General features: G+C 32.8%; 1 protein-coding gene across 26 annotated transcripts in view; it reads right to left on the bottom strand.

The window, feature by feature from the left end:
- Window positions 1-21,355, bottom strand: part of LOC116662781 — a 551,908-nt gene that overhangs the window by 344,509 nt on the left and 186,044 nt on the right. For all 26 annotated transcript variants that reach the window (XR_004318892.1, XR_004318881.1, XR_004318878.1 and 23 more), the window contains one exon: window positions 8,544-8,604. Coding sequence is in view for 12 of the 26 variants with exons in the window: in XM_032477183.1 (XP_032333074.1) it covers window positions 8,544-8,604 (61 nt within the window). In the remaining 14 variants the exon portion in view is untranslated. The remainder of the gene's footprint in view (window positions 1-8,543; window positions 8,605-21,355) is intronic.

Below are 21,355 nucleotides of genomic sequence, written 5' to 3' on the forward strand. Positions count from 1 at the left end.
GATACATTATGAACCTTTCCCACAATATTTGTTTCTGTAAGGCTTTTAAATGTAATCTCAAGAATTTTAAGCCTATGCTCATTGCCTTTTATCAGAAAAAATATATAATTACAAATCATGTTTCATTCATTAGGTCTTCTGACTCATTCCTATTAAAATAAACAGATAGAGAGATAAATAGATAGATAGACAGATAGATAGATAGATAGATAGATAGATAGACAGACAGACAGACAGACAGATAGACAGACAGATAGATAGATGATAGGTATAAATACTCCAGTGTAGTACAATTACATTAAATAACTATCAGCTGAGCTTCAGATGTTGGACAAAAAAAACCAAACAAACTTTCTTCCTGTTTCTTAAGAAACTGTCCATTAGCAGGTTGTTCTTGGTTTTTTAAAATTGTTAGTTGAAACACTGGGATTTCAACCAAAATTAAATTTTACTAAGAAACAATAGCATTATTGCCAGTGATATTACAATGACACGCTGGTGACAATAATTTTCTTTCTTTTCTTAATAGAATATAATTTCTAATGAAAATCTAAAGATGGCCAGAGATATGCTAAAAATTATCTAAAGGAAAATTATCTAAAGGAAAATACGGAAAACAAAGAGATAGTAATAGCTATACATCTACACTTTTAGACCTAAAATGTATATGCTTATCATAAATTGGCTCTTTATTTGACTACAAAATAGGTAGTAGTTATGCCAAAGGATCATAGAGTATGATAAAGCAGCAGAACACAGTACTGGTTTAATATCAGTGAGCTATTTGGAGAATCAATTATTCTGTAAAGAGAAAATAAACCCCAGTCCTTTTCTCACTAACTATGGGTGTATAATGGGCTGTCCAGGTGTTCTGACGCTCAGTGTCTCTACCTGAGAAGGAGCAATAATAATATTCTACCTTCCTTATAACACAGTCTTATATTGAGAAGAAAAAACATACTGTCATCCAGGATCATAAATAAATCATCCTTAAAAATACCTCATCCAGCAGATGATTGTGATTTTCACTAGAACTTGGTTACAAATACTCCAATTTACCTCCCTCAGGGCACAAAGTAGGAATGCGCTTTCTCACCCCTTTGAAATTACATGTGCCCATATGACTTGTGTAGGCCAGTGAAATATAAGCAGATGTTAAGATTTAAGAGTCAGCATGTCATTCACAAGGGTTCCTTTCTCTGCTGTATCAGTCAAGATGGTCCCTCCAACAGCCTGGATTTCAAATAACTAGAACATGCACAAGACTCCTTGCTCTATAGTGAGTGAAAAGTAAACCTTTGTTGAGACAAATCCATGAAATGTGAGATGGCTTATCACTGCAGCATAACCTAGAATATTCTGACTCACGAAACATGTTAATTCCTAAAGATCAAAGTTATAATGGTTATATATAACCATTATAACTTGGGTATTATAACTTTGATTATTATAATGGTTATATATAACCATTATTATAATCAAAGTTATAATACCCAAAGGACTAAAAGTAAATATAAAATCCCTCTTGCCTGCTCTTTGCCTTTTGACACAAACTGTGATGGCATATTCATCTTGATTACACTCTATTTTTAATTCCTACAATTCTAACCACTAAAGCACTTTAGTTTTTTCTGTTATCCACTCATTTTTATAACAGGAAAGTGAAATTTAATGGTAAATTAATTGCAAAAATACTGTCATACAGACAAAGGTAGTGAAACTCCCAAAACTTAACTTCTGTCTTGAAGCAAAACTACAGTAAAATCGTATGAAATTTCATGCACAAAGTGATGTTTAACGGAGTGAATGTGACATAATAAAAAAAAAAAAACTGAGGATGTCAGCATTAAAATCTATGTCCAAAAGACTAAGAGAAATTAGTCCATGATCATATACCATACATATGGAAGTGTTTTGTGAACTGTGACGTACCATATACAATTGAAACGTCCCAACAAATAGTTCTTTCAACCATTAATAAAATGAAAACTGTACCTTAAATTTCACACTTTAAATTGATCAATCTTTGTCAATTTTTGTCAGTCTTCGTTCAAAATAGATTATAGCTTACTGCAAAGATGTGGGTTTATGACGTGTCTTAGTTAAGCTGTATGCCTAAAGGGAGTGGCATATCTACATTCTGCATAAGACTATTTAGAGAATGCAGTTGACTCTTGAACAACATGGGTTTGAACTACGTGGGTCCACTTATACCTGTTTTTTCAATAAATACTACAGTACTACGCCATCATGAGGTTGGTTGACTCTGTGGATACAGAACCATGGACAGGGAGGATACACTAAAGGACTTGAGCATCCTCAGATTTTGGTATCCATGGTGGATCCTGGAACCAATTCTCTGTGATACTAAGGCAAAACTGTACTTCCTTTATTGGAGTTCCTCTGGCATTATTTATACACCTTTAGTCTTTTCAATGTATGAAGCTTCATTACTTGTAAATAAATGAATGAATACAAAGAAAAAAGGTATTCATTTCACCAATGATAACAGCCATTTTCTAGAATCTACCATACACAAAGTAGCTGATGAGTGCTAGAGCACAGGTTCTCAATGCTGGAGTCACATTAGAATCATCTGGAGATACTTAACAAGTACCTGAGCCCCACCTACCCAATCAAATCAGGATCTCTGCAAGTGAGACCTGAGTATTCTCCCTCCCCCAACCAATAGGGGGATTATTGGGTCATAGAGTAAGATTATATTTTACTTTTCTTAACACTATACATACTTAAAGTATACAATTTGATTAGATAGATGCTTATAAAATATCACCACAATCAACTCTCAACGTCTATTCCTGAGTATTTTTAAAATCTTCTCATGTGTTTTTAAAGGGCAGCTAAAGTTGAACAACATGGTGCTAGCCAGAGAAAGAGATAAATAAGGATGATTCCTCTCTAGAAGCATAATATCAGTTGTAGCAGACTAGCAAATAGATAACTCAACACAAGGAAAACTAAAATAAGTCTGAACACACAAACAAGCATGATGTTTTGAGAAAAAAAGAGTAGAAATGAGAAAAATATCTTCACATTAGTGTTAACCATAATCAACTAACTATATCTGATGAATCTATTATAGTTAGAATCACTTAAATTTTACATCTTATGACAAAGTCATCATATTTATTATCTGAAATAATTTTTACTCTAAAATAAAACTTTAAAATGTTTTTCCAAAAAACTCAATAAATTAGCTTACTCTCTTTTGAATCACATAAAATAACAGTATTTCAAAACAATATTTAATATTCAAAATACATTGCAATGAAAATATATCAATGTTAACATTAGCTGTTAATTATAACTACCTATCTACAAAAAAGTACTTACTATAAGAGGCTATTACAGAAATTAAAGATTTTAAAATTTGAGAAAGCTGACATCAAGCAAAATTTCATTTTATTTTTAATATTGAGATATTTATTTCAACTTTTCCATACATAGTCTGATTTGACCCAGTTCCCATCTCTTAATTTGAAGTTATTATGGAAGACTTTGTCATGCTTATCTGTATATATTTATCACTGTAGTTATGGTCCATCTATCACTGACTAGCTGCATGAACTTGAGAATTCACTCAACCTTTCTGATACTTTATTTATATAATATAGACATTAGGTCAGATGCTCTCAAGAAAACTATCAGATATTTAAAACTATGATTTTATAGTTTCACATACAGAAGCCCATCCTTTTACAAAAGGAACCCACTCAAAATTTGGAAAACTAGAACTATTTTAAGCTACTAACTGTCATATTTCTCAACCTTGAAGAGAAGAGCCCCTTTTAGAAGAAAAAAGTATTTGCAGACTGTCAGTGTGAACCTAAATTATTTTTTCACAGTTTAAATATTAAAATTAAATATAAATTCCTAGGACTTATAACTTTTATGAAACTATGAAGTCAAGAGAAATGCATAAAATATAAACAAAGCTACAAAGAAAAATTCATTTGCTCCCCTTGTAGAAAGTTGAATAATTTCTTTATTTCCCAAGATGCAGGCAAAGAATATCTTGATAGTTACTAAGTCAATTGAAAATAATGTTTTCTTCATCAATGGTTGATAAATCAGTGCAACTACAGTACATTCAATCTAGTTTCCTTAACTATTAAAATAGTCAAAACAATCCAGCAAGTGTTCAAATACTGTGTTATTGACATTGTGTGTGGAATATACTACATATCACACTAGTAAGAGTTAACATACCTCGACACTTGGAAAGAAGTAACTAAGACCGAGCAATTAGAATTTTAAAACCATAATTACAGAGATTTAACGTTTGAGTCAAGAATTTTAACTAAACAAAAATATAAGAAAAATCTGACTTGGCTGCTCTTATATGACGAAGACAAGCAGAACAAAAACTATTTGAGACACGTTGTGTGAAGTAGCTGCTAAATTCATTCAACCTGATGTCAATCTCTCCATCTCAAACTGTCCATGACATCCTCATGGCTCTCCTATTTCTAGCCAGTTCATCCCTACTCTTTGAGTTTAAGGATCAAATATCCAATTACATGCTTCAAGAAAGAAAACACTGAAAATTACATAATCATAAATATTTCAATATGGACATGAGGAAAACATCATAACATAGCCTTGGAGGTGAATTATCTGGTGATTTAGGTATATAATCATTTTGAATCAAATCAGAATAATGTAGTTGTATTATATAATAGTTATAGTCTCTTGAACTCTTACTCAGAATGCGAACAATTGTTTACTTTAGCCTCCACAGATTTGGAAGTAGTCAATTTCAGAGTTTTAAACAGTTATAATTAAAATACTGAATAAATCTCTGACACTTCAAGCCTCAATTTAGCATTCAGAAAGCACACTTACACTAGGTCATTTCTAAGTCACATATGTAATTCCTATTTCTACAGTATTCCCCTAATAGGAAATGTCAAAGGCTTCTATAAGTTACCAAATTAAACATCTCTTCAGTCCGACCCACCCAGGAGATCACAAGCACCTGCTTATTACAAACATGAGTCTTCTCAAAATAATGATCAACAAACACCATTTGAATATCCACCATGTTCCAGGAAATGGTCTACATATGAAGAAGCCATAATACACAGTAATCAAATGTGACTGAATTCATGGGAGTGAGAAGAGGAAATGGCAAATAAATCGGGAAGGAATGAACCTGGTACCAAGTTGTGAAGAAAAGCAAAGGGCAAGCTGAGGAGTTTGGGCTTTTTCCTCTGAGCAATACAAAGTCATCAAGATTTTTGTATGGATGACTATCATGATCTCATATAAGTTTTAGGAAGAACCCCAATGGCAGTGTGGTTGATGGACAAGAGAAGAGAAACACAGAAATAGTTAGGAGCTTGTAAAAAATCAAGGAGTAGATTTTGTGGTTTTAAAACAAAGGTAATAAATACAAAGATAAGAGAAGTATGGGACAAATGTAAGATGTGATCAGTAGGATTTTGATGAATGTTGGTTAAGGATAGGACAGAGTAAAGAATTTAGCATAAAATAAAAATTCAATGAAGATTATGTATTAAGAGCCTAGTAGGTTACTATCAACCATCAACCAGGACAGGGAAATGGTAGGAGGTGCAGTTTAGAGATAAAAATAGAGCTCACTAAAGTTTTGGGTATCTTCAGGTTATCAAACTAAAGATACACTAATGCCAGTTGGAGAAAGTGAACCTTGGGGAGTTCAAGCAGAAGACAAACATCTCTTCAGCACAGAGGTTAAAAATTCTAGCTGTGCTAGAGAGACAGCATTATGTACACCTTATCATAGTGCCTAACATATAGTTGATTTTCAATAAATGTTTGATGAATGGCTAGATAAATGCTGAATATCAAATTCTGGCAGGAATTTATCTTGACTTTCACAAGCTATAGTCATATTGTTAAAAAGAAAAGGGGAAGGGGGACAAGAGAACTCACCAAATGAGAAAGTCATTATACTATATATTTAAGAGGTTAGTGTCATAGAAGGTCAAAAAGTACTGAGAAGAAAATCTGAGGGAGTAAACATCCAGAATGAAGGAAAAGTAGATGATGAGGGAACAGCTCTGGGAAACAATAAGAACACTAAACACCTCCTTCTGAGACAACAGGGTATTTCTAAAGGTCAGGTTCCTAAAAGATCTAATGCTGGATTTAAATAGATTCTTAATTCTTATCTCTGACCCTAGTGTCATCCCCACTGTAGTTGATCTTCCCCGTTCCTGAAAGACTCATCTTATTAATAAGTATAACTAACCAGATACCTATTCCTAAATAAGTATCACCCACAAGCTTATATTTGGCACCTTAATGCCTAGAGTATAAATTCAAATGAGTCACTTGGGCTTTGTAAGAATTTGCCAACGCTAGCCCCATCACTAAATATAAGGACATGAAACTTGAACAATATGATTACTTAAGTTAAATCGATGGAACTATATGTGACTTAGTATATGATATGGATTACATGTTGCTTTAAAACATTCTCAAAACATTTAAAATTTGATTATATTAAAGCCTTATTATAAACAACCCAAGATACACTTAGATACATTTTGATAGAAATAAATCTCAGAATTTAAAAAATTGAATGAGAAATAGACTAGGTACTCAGCAGAATTAATAAATTAGTAAAGAGAAAATAAACCCACAGAGAATATTATAAAGATTTAAATGTGAATGTAACTTCCTTAACAGTACCAAAAAGATGGCAAGCAATAAAAAGTACTGTTGACCATTCTCACTTTGGAGTATTCTTTCAAATTCTCTTGTAAATAAAAAAATTAAACTAAAGTATGTAATAAAAGAATAAGCTTCCAGCTCTGTGGGGATAACATAAAATTAGCAAGTGACCTGGTCATTAGAGGAACCCCAAATCAACACCTCAACAAATTTAAATGATATTTGTATATCTCAAGATTTATAGAGCATCAACACAAATTTCTGATATTCTAATTTAGTTCACTAAGAATAAGATAGCTTCTTAACATGAAGAATACTAAAACTTTTTAACATCATACTTAAATAACCATCATGAGAATCACTCCCAATAAAACTAGGGAAAAGAGAGTTGCTCACTGTTATTTAACATAGAACTGAGAGTTACAGTCAAGACAGTAAGTGGTGAATTAAAAATTTAAAAGTGTGTGTGATATTAAAAAAGATAAAATTGTCTAAATTCTTAGAATCCACAGATAATATGATTTTCTGCCTGAAACCACAAAAGAATCAACTGGAAAATAATTGCAATTAATAAAGAGCTAAATTAATTCCATACGATCAGGATACCAAAAAAATGTACAAACTTGTACTATTTATCTGACTTTGCAAAAAACAATTAAAATATAATGGATAATTCTTCAATATCTAACACAGGCTAGATATTGCACTGTTCTAAGCACTTTACCTGTATTAACTTATTTAATCCTCAAGACAACTTCATCAACTTGGGATAGATTTTTAGCTCCATTTTTCTGATGAGGAAAGGAAGACCCAGAGAGAGTAAAGAATTTTCCCAAAGTCACGCAGAGAGCAAGTGATTCAAACTCAGGTTGCAGAGTCATCTGGGGGCAAACGGGGTGAACCTAAATTATGTACCATCACTCTTACTTTTCAAATTTCTGAAAAAATGTGCGTGTTCATATACTGAAGAAATGCACCTGTTTATAAAGGGATAACCTGTTATGTTTAGGTGGTAAGAATAGGTTGTTTTGTTCTTATCTGTATTTATTTTCATTTAATATCTGTCCATTTGTAAATATAATATGTGTAATGAGAAAATATAATAAATGCAATTTTAAAGCACTCTGCCTGGGTGATGAGGCCAGATGCATAACTATCTGTATTTTGGGCATCACACTTATATTCCACAGTGTTAAAGGACTAAGAGCCCATCGGGCTAACACCATGACTATCACAAACTTAAGCAACAAGTTTCAAGGGTGATGGTCCTCCATTCCTGCCAAGTGGTTATAAACAAGAATAATAATGACTTCACTTCTCCCATCTCAAAACTTGAGGAAATAAACTTAATGAAGATGATTCCAAAGTAAGTTTAGACCATTTTACCCAGATGTCAAAATGTATGAGGTATAGAGTTCAATGTTATTTTAAAGTATAGATAATTATCCATCTACTCAAGCCCATAAATTATATTTTACAATTTTAATATAAATAAATATATTTTAAGTATAATACGAGAAAATAAACATAATTATCTGGAAAGAGAATTTTATACATATATTTCTAATTACAATCCTACCTATGTATATTTGCTTGTAGCAGATCTATTAATTTCCATACATGACTTTATTCTAGATTTTAGAGGAGAGTTATAAATAGTCCCCAAGTTTATATGCTATATATTTGCATGCTAGGATGATAATTTAAAAACAAAAGCAAGTTCTTCCACAGCTCTGCTTTAAAAAAAAAAGACTTAAAGTATGAGTAAAGAACAGTAATTCATGTTTTACATTTCAATACTCAGAAAATTGTACTAATTATTGATGGAAAAATAGGGTGATATAATAAGTAGTTTTACTTACCATTTGGATAGAATGCTTGGAACTTCATTTGGACAATTATCCCAGTAAAATTCCTTAAGATCTGAAAATGAGAGTGGTTGAGGAGGATCAGTAACACATACTTTCTAAATTATTTTATAATATATTAATTCCATATCATCTGAGACCATATCAGTTCCAGATTTCCACAAGGATACATTCAAGATGGGATTTTCGTTTAATATGAATATTGTATAAAGTCAGGAAGTATCATGCCCTTTTATTTATTCACATACCACCGTTCATGCACCTTAGTGTACTGCTCCAGTCTGTCTGCCCTCAATCTCAACCCTGACCTATAGGAACCACACTGCAGATAAAAGAAATAATTCATTCTGACTCTGACTTGATACTTCCCTTAAAGTCAAGAGATTGCACCACTATGTTCTTATTTTTCAATGCAAACTTTCTTTAGGGGAAAACTGTATTACGATGTTTTTGTGTGGTTAAGACAAAATCTGTATCATGAAATGTTTATGTCCATGTACCAGCTGAACTAGTGAATAAGTTTGGCAGTTGTATCACTTGTAGAAAAATTTATTTCAAGGTAGGAATTACAAGCTTATTCAGATATATACTTTAATTGCCAAGTACTGTTATAAAACTAGATAACTACTCATCAATCAAAAAAATTCTTATTTTTAAAAGATGAGGAAATTGAGACTCAGTGAAGGAGAAATAGCTTAGCTAAGATCTTAGTTTAGAGGTAGTACTAATGACCAAATGCTAAGTCTCAAGTCTTTAGCTATCCTTTTCTATGGTATTGTTTTAAAACATTTATTAAGGCTCTGATATACCATGCACTGAATTGGGCACTGGGTAATGATTAAGACAGATAAAGGACCTGCCTTCATAAAATTTAATTCTAATGACCTTGATTCACTAAAGTATTGAATATATATTTCTATCCAATTAAATGATATTAGAATGCAAATACAGCTAAGATACTAGTATTTTAGAATGCTGCTCTATTATGAGCCAAGGCTGGTTTCCAATAAATTTTTTTTAACCCGTCAAATACTTAGCTAAACATATGAATACCTTTGACATGTAGATAGGTATTTAGTAGATAGGATTTTAATAAATCCTTCAAAAATTGAAATGCATATTTTTCCACTGAATATTTTAGAAGGAAACTTTTATTTGCTGACTGATCTGAATATCTCAACTTTCAGACTCAGTCTGAAGCTTAAAAACATCCTGTAGAGATTAAAAGTTCCACATGTGCAAATGAGTAAATAGATTCCACATGCAAGAGCAAAATAAAGGCCTTGAGATCTGTTCTGGAAATAATTTCTTAACTACTGTTTCATATTTAGCAATGAGTTCAGTGTTCTGCTTATAGCAGGCATTTGCAAAATAGGATGTCATAGTTTAAACATAAAAGATAGAATTTCTAGACTACTAAACCACCTTTCTCACACCTTCATTTTCATGCCTCTTACCAATAAAGATATAAGTAACTACTTTCCTGTTTAGCTGCATTATCTTAATGGCTTTGGAAATACAGACGAGCCCAAAATAACTACTAAACATGAGCCCAAGTTCTGCCTAAATTAAAACAACTAACAGAGAAATATGCAGAACCAAGTGTAAAATGATTATTGGTTAGGTTCCCTGGAGATGGACAGTCCAAAGTCTGTGAATGTAGCTCCTGTCTCAGATCACTGAGGAATGCTTCTGTTTTACCAGTTAACTTCCAGATTCCCCATAAACTCCCTTCATATGACATTTAATATACTGAATAGTGAATCACGTCACTAAAAAAAAAAACTTAGAGAATAGACCCACAAGGGGTCTCCCACATCTTCACAGCTAAGCTAAGAAGTGTTTCTTTCATTCTCATACACTTAGGACATAAGGAGCATTTTATGGAAGGTATTACAAAAATAAAATTCTAATACATAAAATACTATAATAATACTATAATAATGTATCTATATATTCACTAGAAATGTCTGACCTTGAATCTACCACTTCTACTGACCAGCTCCATCATTTAAGGATATTATCTTTCAGAATTATGACATTCAGAAGTCATAATCAGCTGCACGACCAAGGTCTGTAACCATCATCTTTGACCAATTTCATCCTATCTTCCTTAGAGTAAATTTCTTCCAGTAGATGAGATCTCTATAGATTTTTCTGAACTGCTCTGCACTTCTAGAATTAAATTTAGCGACTTCCTAAGGAAGACCTCAGAGCTAACTGTCGTATGCTATGCTTTTATTCCTAATAACTGCCATTTTATATATATCTTGGTTGTGAAACTTGAATTCTTTTTTAAATATCAAATATCAGAGTGTCCCTCTTTTGTTCTATTTCTCTCTCTACTTAAAAATGTCACTCTTATTTATATCCCTGAAACAAATGGTGCATGCATTGATATTATCTGTCATCTGGTTAGAAAAAAATGTTAAAGATTATCTTCTCTAAGTATTATTTTGCTTATGACTGGCAATCAGAGGAGCCAGTAAAATGCAAGTGATAGAAACAATGTTTCATTCCCATTCATTCAAGCAAGACATTAACTAGGGGCCAAGTGTTTATGACAGAAATAAGCCACATTGATGCTGACTCTATTTGCCACAACGCTATCAACTACTATATGTTTGAAATAAGATGACCAATTTCTTTTAATAATGTTTTTGCTACATAGAGTTAAGGGAAGGAAAAGGGACCACTAAAAGGGAAAAACGCCTAATAACAATGATGGCGATCATCATTTACCCATGCCCATTGTACGTTATGAAGAGTTTAAACTGGAGAATAACATGACTTGATTAACCTTTTTATGACATTACTCTGGCTGCAAAGTTGAGAACAGATGTAGAAGTAGGGGTGGGATGGCTCTAGATAACGCAGGAAGAAAAGTTAGAAGACTGCCTATAGTACAAGCATAACATACTGATGCTTTCAGTTAGAAAGCAGTAATGGAAATGGACAGGAGCAGATGCAGCAGATACGTCTGGAGAATGAACTGTGAAGAGAATTGAGGATGACTCAAGGTTTTGGCTTGAGCAAGGAGGTACTGTAGTTTTTTGTTTTTTTTTTTTTAACAGGTTTAGGAAGAGACAGACATACTTATACACGGTGGAGCAGAAGGAGAATGGGAGGGAAGACTACCACTACTTTGACCATTTTGACTACGTAGGTTTAAAAATACTTGTTATATGTCATGGTATACAAAATGTTCTGTCAAATACCATAACTTCTACTTTATCGACCACAGTTCCCTTCATAATAAGGACAATAGACAGCCTACCATTTCTGCTCTATCATGTTAAGGTGCGTCTTGAGTAATTCCCACATCTTCTGTATTCTCAACTTCTTGCTCTACCAGCTCCTTCCTCACAAATCATTAAAAATGCTCATGTTTCCCTTATTTTGACAATTAATACATCTCTCTACCTTGTGAATCCCTCTAGTTAGCGTCCTCCCCTCTATTTCACAGTTAAGCTCCTCAAAAAGGACACGAACTTGTTCATTTGAACTCCTCCATTTATTTTTAATTCTACTATGCTACTAAGTGGGTGTTTCCACTTCCTCTGCATTACTCAAACTGGCCTCACAGAGGTCCCCAAGAAACTCCTAATTGTGACACCTTATGGGTTATTTTGGCAAGCACTTTTACTGGCTCCTCCTCCTCTTAAATGTGACATTTCTGCACATTGCTGTTCCTAATGTTTTTCTTTCTCCTCTCAACATTTCATCATAAGTAATATTAAAACTCAATTTATTAAATGCTAATGATCAGCAAATCTGTATCTCTAATCCACTCTTGTATTCTGACCTGTAGGCTCACATTCAGCTGGTTACTTGGCATCTCTACCTGGGAGTCCCATATACACTTTAAACAAAGCATGGTTAAATAGAGTTCCTTACCTTCCCTCCCAAACCTCCCATCCTATTCCTGTCGGTGGGTAGCATTCCTACTACTCATTGGTTCATGACTTGCCTGAGAGTCAGCCATTATTACTGCATTTTCCACATCTTCCAAATTTTATCACTGACCCAGTCTTGTCAATACTACTTCCCTAGCATACCCTGCATCACCTCATCTCCATACCCAATACACTCTGGCCTTATTTCATGCCTCAATATACCTGAATGAATAACTTTAATTCCTCTTACTGTGCTTCCCCTCTTCATCTTTTGTATTATCTCCAAAAGTTTCTTTCTAAATTATACAGCTCAATTGTTTTCCTGCGGAAAAGTCTTTAGAAGGTCTTCACTGCTCAAAGGAAAAAGTCTATGGACTTTTTCATGGCTTCTGATCTTTCTGAGATCTGACCCCTGCTTTATCTCCTTATCTTCAGTCTTACCTCTCACCAAACCCTATCTGCATACTGTAGCAGTAGCATATACCAGACCTGTTGTTTGATGCTTTGCTTTTTTTTTCCCTCCTTTCAAACTGTGTCATATCAGAAATGTGGGCCCATCTCTACCCATGAGTATTCTTCTCTCTGTCTATCCAGATCCTGCTTCCCTACTTAAATGAGTATTCCTTGACTGTCCCGGTAGAAGGGGCTCTTCTTGGTTATTTTACTCCTGTTTGTACTAAGTTCTCACGTAGCAACTCTAATATTTTATGAAACTCATTGATTTTATACCTTTCACTTCACTCTACTGGTCTTGTCTTGATAACTCTACTAACATGACTGGTATTCAATAAATGATTGATGCTATTCAAGAATGAATAAAGAAGAACAATGAATTAATTACTGAATGAATGACTTCACCCAAACCCCACCAAAGCCCCCTGAACATTTCTAAATGATTGTTAAAACTCCTCATGATTTATTTTCTAATCTCATTTTAAGGTAGAGCTCACTGAAAATAATATACCTATATTACATAAACACTCTAGCATGAAAAGAACAACGTGTCAACACAGGACAAATCTATTAGGTCAACTATTGACAGACATAAATCATTTCATGGACTTTGGCTATAATTAAACTTGAGAAAACAACTCCAAGTTAAACTTTGAACTTTAGAGTTTAGGGAGAAAGAAAGCAACTGAAATAAACTGCATATTCAGCTTAAGTTCAATTAGTGCTATTTCTAGAGACAGCTTAAAATACTATTAGCTGTCTTGTTTCTATTGCCAAAACTAACCATAGCAAAGCATGTGAATTGCTTCAGGTCTTCAGCAAATAGTCATATTTAAAAACATTTGTAATGTTATTCATGTGGTTGAGTCAGAACTACACTTATCCAGTGGTACAGATGGAAATGATTTGTTCTGGAAACGGAGATAGCTTTATTATTTTACCATTTTTACCTATAAAAATAAGTTCACATGTTAGTACATATGAAGAGTTTCAGACCATAAAATACACCTAGACATATTTGAATCTGAATGCTATTATATTACAGCTCTGAAATTTAGAATTGATGCTTTCACACTGTTCACTTTGTACCTCTATATTTAATTACATTTGAGTCTCTATTTTAATTTTTGTAATACATACAGTGTATACACTCATTTTAATTGTAAAAGAGTCACACAATACACAAATATTTGATATAAAAAAGTTTCCATTCTTCCCCTTCTTTACATTTATTCCTTTCCCCAGAGGTAAGTATTTAGGGTATATCATTCAAGTTATTATGTTACACAATTACATATGTGGTTTTTAACACATATGATTAATTATATATATTGTTCTATGTCCTGCATTTTCTCTTAATATTGAGACTTAAAGACATTGTTGGTAAAAGTATAAACTGTCAAGAAAATTGTTGAAGGGCAATTTTAAAATTCAGCTTTTAACTAGTAAGTCCACTTCTGCAAAAGAAGGCATGAACAGTAGTACTACTTACAAGGCTGTTAGAAATAATAAAGTAGCAGAACCAATATAAGCATCTAACAATATGAGACTGTTTTAGTATATTATGGTATGTCCAAACTATGTCCATGCTATTATCAGATTGCTATTTAACACAATGAAACAAATCTAAATGCAGTAAATGTAAGTACTTATATAAGTTATTTATTTTGTTCTGGAAATATTAAGCAAGCTTTATTTCTAAGCAATATTACCCAAGAATAAGTTTAGAGAAAGAATATCAGTAATTCTAAGAACTGTGAGTACTTCAGTGTCAGAGAAAAAACTCATAAAGAAATAAGAATTTCTGGTAGATTTCAGATTGAAAAGGATCAGATTTAGTTTTCTTTAGAAGTCTCTCTCTCTTGGGGTGTGGTTACAAAGATCAATGGACTTGGAAAACTGACTTTGAGAAGGCATTTAATCTTTCTCAGACTGTTTCACAATCTCTAAATTGGAATAATGAATGATAACTAAGCACAAAAACATCTAGCATAAAGAGCTACTTGTTAAATGTGTTTAAAACTATAATGAAAATTCCTCCTCCAACAATTCTTTGATGAACCCAACTAAATTTTGATCATCTGAGTTCTTTAATACCCACTAACTTAATTTATACAGTAAGTCAGAACAATTGGTTAATAGAACTAATTGGTTAATAGAATTGGTTTTTGCTTAAGAATGATGATTTATTAAATAAAACTATATTTTAACTATAGCACTGGTAAAAAAATACTCTCTTTTTAAGTAACATTAATTTCATTTTAATTAACTATTCAGCACTAATATATTTTAAAAGGTAAAACATATTTACAGTAGCCAAGACCAAAATGTCTATCAACAAATGACTGGATAAAGAAGATGTGGTGTACACACAACACACACACACACACAGGAATATTACTTGGCCATAAAAAAGAATGCAATAATACCATTTGCAGCAACATGGATGGACCTAGAGATTATTAAATTGAGTAAAGTAAGTCAGACAGAAAGACAAATATATGCTATCATTTATACGTGGAATCTTAAAAATGATGCAAATTCTATTTACAAACCAAAAATAGACTCAAGGACATAGAAAACAAACTATGGTTATCAAAGGGGAAAGGACAGGGAGGGATAAATTAGGGGTTGGGGATTAACAGACACACATTACTGTATATAAAATAGATAAACAACAAAGACATACTGTATAACACAGGAAACTATATTTAGTTTCTTGTATAGCATATAATGGAAAAGAATCTGAAAAGAAAAAATATATATGTATATATGTGTGTGTGTGTATATATATGTATGTATGTGTATATATATATATTATATATATTCAATTATATATATATATATAATTGAATCACTTTGCTGTACACCTGAAACTAACATTGTAAATCAACTATACTTCAATAAAAAAAAATTTTTTTTAAAGAAAGAGTATAGAGGAAAAAAAGGTAAAAAATTTACTTCAAAATGAAAGTTAAATCTTAATCGATGATATAAAAACTTACTGAAAAGACTAATAGTTCTTCATTTCTGATAATAGTTTGCAATTTGCCATTCGCTCGTATCTCACTTTCTATTTTTATATTTATTGCCTAATACAAAATAAAATACTTGTTAAGATATGGGTTTTCTTTTCCTTTTTATCATTTTACTACCAAATCCTATTCATGGAATGTGCTAAATAAATGTGAAATGTGGGAAACAAATATTGGTGTTATACCTACATTACTGTTACTTCTGACAGGGAATAAAATGGTGAAGGTCATTAAAGTTAAGAAAGTTCAGTGACCAAATTCACGTTACCATTTTGTTCTCCCACTTTCTTCCAGGCACATCTTAAGGATATAGTTTCCATAGGGGTGCAAGAGGGGCTAGATGGAAAAGAAGACAGAACCAGAGTCCTGATGGTTTGCTAATTGGCAGGTTCATGTTTGTCTTCTATTAAATAACAGAAGGAAAGAAAGGCCTATTAATATAATATCAGGGCCTTATTAGTCACCTAAATATCTAAGCCAGTCCTTATGTACAAAAAGTAAGGGCAAGGAACTGATTGAAGACTGAACTATAGTACCCGCAACTTGCTGTATCTGCAAGATGGGCCCATGTGCCAGGTTATTCAAATGCAACTAATAAAATAAAGGCAGAAATGCTAGATATGAAACAAAAGAATGAAATAGAAAAAAAAACTTCTCTAAATCTTCAAAAAAGAGCTTAGGAAAAAAGAATTGAGAAATATTTTTAGAAGTGTGATATAAATATTTAAAAACATTCACCTCTCAGACAGAGTGTTAGAGAAGAGATAGCTAAATAATTCACTTAAAGGAGATAAAAAGAGGAAACAATTATTCTGTAATTAAAGATAAATTCCCAATTATAAATAAAAGATAGTTCCAAATGTAGTACTTTACTCAAAATATCATTTAATCTATTTCATATTCTCTCCTTCAAGAGAGTTCTTGTGAATTATTTTTCAAAATCAGATTCAATTAACATTCTTAAGATGGCGGTTCACATAAATTACCTCATTTAATTCTCTCAACAGCCCACCAGCGTAAGGATTATTAGACTCATTTTACTGATGATAAATCAAGGCTCAGAGAGGTTAACAAACTTGCTTAGAGATAGCATGCCACAACCTTCAGAGCTGGAATTTGAATTCCCACTTATTTCACTCTAGATTTAACTCTCTTCTTACCACATCACAGTTACTTTAAAATCCTTATTTAAAAACACCTTTAGAATGAACATGAATACTTTGCACTCATAGTTTTAGTTGGCTTTTATGAATCAACAGAAATATTCCCATTAGATATTTTAAGATAGCTTTTATAAAACAGGTAATGACTACCACTTAATAAACCTAGTAGTATAAAGTTTCCAGATATATCCCATTCTTCCCATGTAATAGGAAGCAGAAGGAGGCTCTAAAATGAATGCTGTATTATTTTGTTGTTGTTCTTGGGTTGCTCTGTTTAAAGAGAAATTCTCTGTAATTAAATGGCAATCAGGCACTTAAAAGACAGGCTGATCTCAGTACTGTATTTACGTAAAGCAGACAAAGATTGCATTTTCCATTTTGTGGTCTGGACACCTGGTGCACAAGCTCCAGCAAGATGGTCAGCATAATTGAAACCATCCTTCATGTGCTTGTGACATAAACAAGACTCTGCATTCTGAAAACTATATTTTAAAAAATGGATAAAATTTTGTTTGTTTGTTTACTGTTATGAGTGCCAATGTCTCTGTCCCTAGTTCAATTGATCTTGTGGCCATTTCCGTAATTTTTTTAACATCAGTTTTTACTTAATAAAAGTACCTTGCATTAGCAAGACCTAATTATGTTACGCAAAAGCCACAGGAATAATTTTAGTTCATCCAGACATTCTTAATCTGTATTAGTGGAAACATGTTACAGTCCTGATGAGAAACTCACATATCATTATCCAATCTCAATAGCTGCTTACCTCTATTTTGCTATAATCAAATCTAAGTTATCATCCCATCATTGCTAACCTGCCATGTTCTTTTGCATTTCTACCAATTTAAAGATACATTTTAAGTCATCAGTTCTAAGGCTCTGCACTATGACTAAATCTGTTTCATTAAAACCAAACGTGTCCTTCTCTTAAACATAATTTAAGATTGCACTCTATACACATTTACAATTCAACTTAACTAATTACATGTATTTGCTAAACATCTGTATCTTTGGTGTTATTGAAGCTAGGGACCTGTGGGTATTATACAACCAGCTATATATTCATAAGCGAACAAATCTTACCAGGGAGAAAATAATTTCGTTTCCTGTCTACATCCAATTTCTAGACCCCTATATACCCAACTTACTTAAAACTGACAGCAAAATGTCAAAGTTTCAGCTTAGAAATCGACTCATTAAATAATAATAAATGATGTGGGAGGCATTCCTTTTTAAAGCAATATTAAATTCTCACTGAATGTAATTTAGCCCTTTGTCCAGCTGGATTTCACTTATCCAAGTGCTGGTATGCAGTACTTCCACCATTTCCGTTGGAACTTTCCTCCATAACTGAACAAATTTCACTGCTAAGTTGTATTTCCTGCTATTCAGTTCATCTTCTTCCTGATGCTTATTAAGCTGGAGATAGTTACCTTGTAGGACCTAAAATTAATTTTGCTTTGTTTTAGCAATCTAGGCGAGTCAAAAGTCATTTGTAAATTTCCCGTGAACAATAAGCTTGTTGTGAATTGTCAACATTATTGTACCTCTTTCTGAATGATGGAAATATTATCGCTCTTGATAACCAATGGAAAAATTATAAAACAGTAGCTAAAATGTTTAATTTTTTCTGTACACATCAGGAAAATGCAGGTTTCTCTCTGGGCTTAAAAAAAAAAAAAAAAGTACAGGTAAATGAAAATCCTACCCTTGTAAAAGAACCAAAAGATACATCCTATACATCTTACCTCTTAAAAGAAGACAAACTAAACAAACCAAACATATACTCTCACACATTCTCATTCATCCTAATGAATATTTTGACCAATGATCCACCAAATCCTTTAGGACTTTAGAAACACTTCACAAAGCATAACTATTCTTACTGTAATGTATGCCTGTAATTCTTAATTGGGAAATGTTTTATTTAATCTTAAATATTTCGGCCTGTTGGAATCATGACTATGTGAAATTCACTCTATTTTACATATCAAATCCCTGTAACGACCTAATGTACTTCACTGAAGGATTTACCCAGTTATCATACACAAAAACTTAGCACCAGAGTTGTTTCCACTCCTAATTTTCTATTTTTTTGCTGCTTTATTCAAATAATAAGTTATGTATCCTAAATAGATAGTCCTTCTGTAGTACGATCCCACAAGGTAGAAGTACTGATAAAGAATACCACTACCCCCAAAAATCAATAAATGAAACAGTTTTTTCCCTTCAATTGCATACTACTTTACAGTCAGTGTGAGTTAGCCTTTATATTATCAGAAAAAAATTCTTAGTTGCAGTTTTATTTGAACTCAACAAACAAACTTCAAGATGAGAACCTGATTATTACACATTTTCACCCTAATCCTCAAATCACAGATACTGGTACAAAAGATAACTTTGAAGAAATACCAAAATTAAATGCCAAGAGATAAAACACTAATGGAAGGTCTTAAGTAGTACGGTATGATATAATAAGAATTGCAATATGGGAAAAATAATCCTATAACAGCAACCAATTATAGGATAAATTTCTTTCTTTCTTTATCCTTATCACTTTTGCAGCATTTTACTTTACTGAAATGCAGAAACTGTATCATTCTCCCAGGTGGTGAAAATAGAGACTGGTAGAATAGGCACCAAGACTCCTTTAAAGAGCTGTGAGTGATCAAAAAGACATTTAACACAGGACGTGTGGATGAAGTTAGCAGAGTTAGGCCACAGTAGTATGAAAAGACTGGAGAGACCATGGGAGTATTTTAAACTTCTCTCTCTGTATGCTGAAAAGTCATAATTTGGTCCTCAGAATAATTCTATGCAGTGGATAGAGTGGTTATCCTGGATAAAAACTAAGAACTCAGACAAGCTTTGTGGCCAACAAGAGAGTAACCTAAGCTAAACCCATACTTTCTGATAACTAATTAGTCCTTTGCCCACTCACTTTATTGAAAGGATACCATCAATGAACAGGAATGAATAAACGTAATCCCAGACACTTTTAGGATATCCTGTCCTCTTTTCCATATTTTGAAAATTTATTCGGGGGGAGGGTATAGCTCAAGTGGTAGAGTGCCTGCTTAGCATGCATGAGGTCCTGGATTCAACCCCCAGTACCTCCTCTAAAAATAAACAAATAAAGAAAAACCTAATTACCTCCTTCCCATCCCCTGCCAAAAAAAGAAAAAGAAAAAGAAAATGTATTCATTATTAAAAAGAATGCTAAACATTAAATCAAAGCATTTTAACAGCACATAAATGCTACCCATTATTGTAACTAAATCTATTTGGAAACTATATTATCAGATAAAAACTTTTATTCTAATTAATGCACTTATAAAGTAGGATGATTTCTCTGAAAGTTGGAATAATTTAAGGTAAATTATCGATCTAAAAGTTATGTATTAATTATAACACCATGGTCACCTTCTAAACTTTGTTACCTCTTCTCTGAATTGATGAGGATCTTTTGTTTTGACCTTAACAAGGGCTAGGCTATTTTTTGGAGGAGTAAGATTTTCAGTAGTTGAAGGAAAAATATTCCTAGGGTAGAGCGCCTGGAAACCAGTCTTCAGATATTCTCCATCAATACTATGTGATTTTTACGTCTGGTAAATTGTTGCTAGGAGGTCTAAAGGGAGTTCAACAGACCATTTTACTCCTTAAACATTTAAATACTTCCCCTGCATCATAAAAATGGGGAGAAGTGGCCCTAAAAGCCCTCATTCCCAGAGAGCGTTTTAAATAAAGAATATTTTTGAATGTACAGAGAAGACTTCATGTACCACTTGAGAAGCACTCCAGTATTATCCTCTCCTTCACTGAAGTCTAACAGAATTAAAATGACTCATGAAGACTTCAAACTCTCTGAAGTTATTTACCTTTGTGCACAATTTCAAAAATATCTATATCCTGACAGTAAGTCTAGATGTGGAGTGAGGAATTTGGTCAAGGGAAGGCACAAGATAAAAGGACTATGTTTGCCTAGTTGGAGCTTAAAAGATGGGATACGATCCATCTTGGGCTATTTCTTGTTCAGAAATGATTTTTCAAAATATGGTAATTTGTGGCAACAATAGAAGATATCTCTGTTGCGCTTCTCTAAAGTTCAAGGCCTCCAAAGATGTCATCATTCAAACCCCGTAACGGTTCTTGCCTTGGCAGATTTTTAACAGTCCCTTAGCTAATGAGATCAACTATAAGTGCTCTTTGAACTCATCAAACAATTCCCAAGGATTAACTATCGAGGACAATGTCAGTAG

This window comes from Camelus ferus, chromosome 1 (genome assembly GCF_009834535.1).
Source record: "Camelus ferus isolate YT-003-E chromosome 1, BCGSAC_Cfer_1.0, whole genome shotgun sequence".
NCBI classification, from domain to species: Eukaryota; Metazoa; Chordata; class Mammalia; order Artiodactyla; family Camelidae; genus Camelus; species Camelus ferus.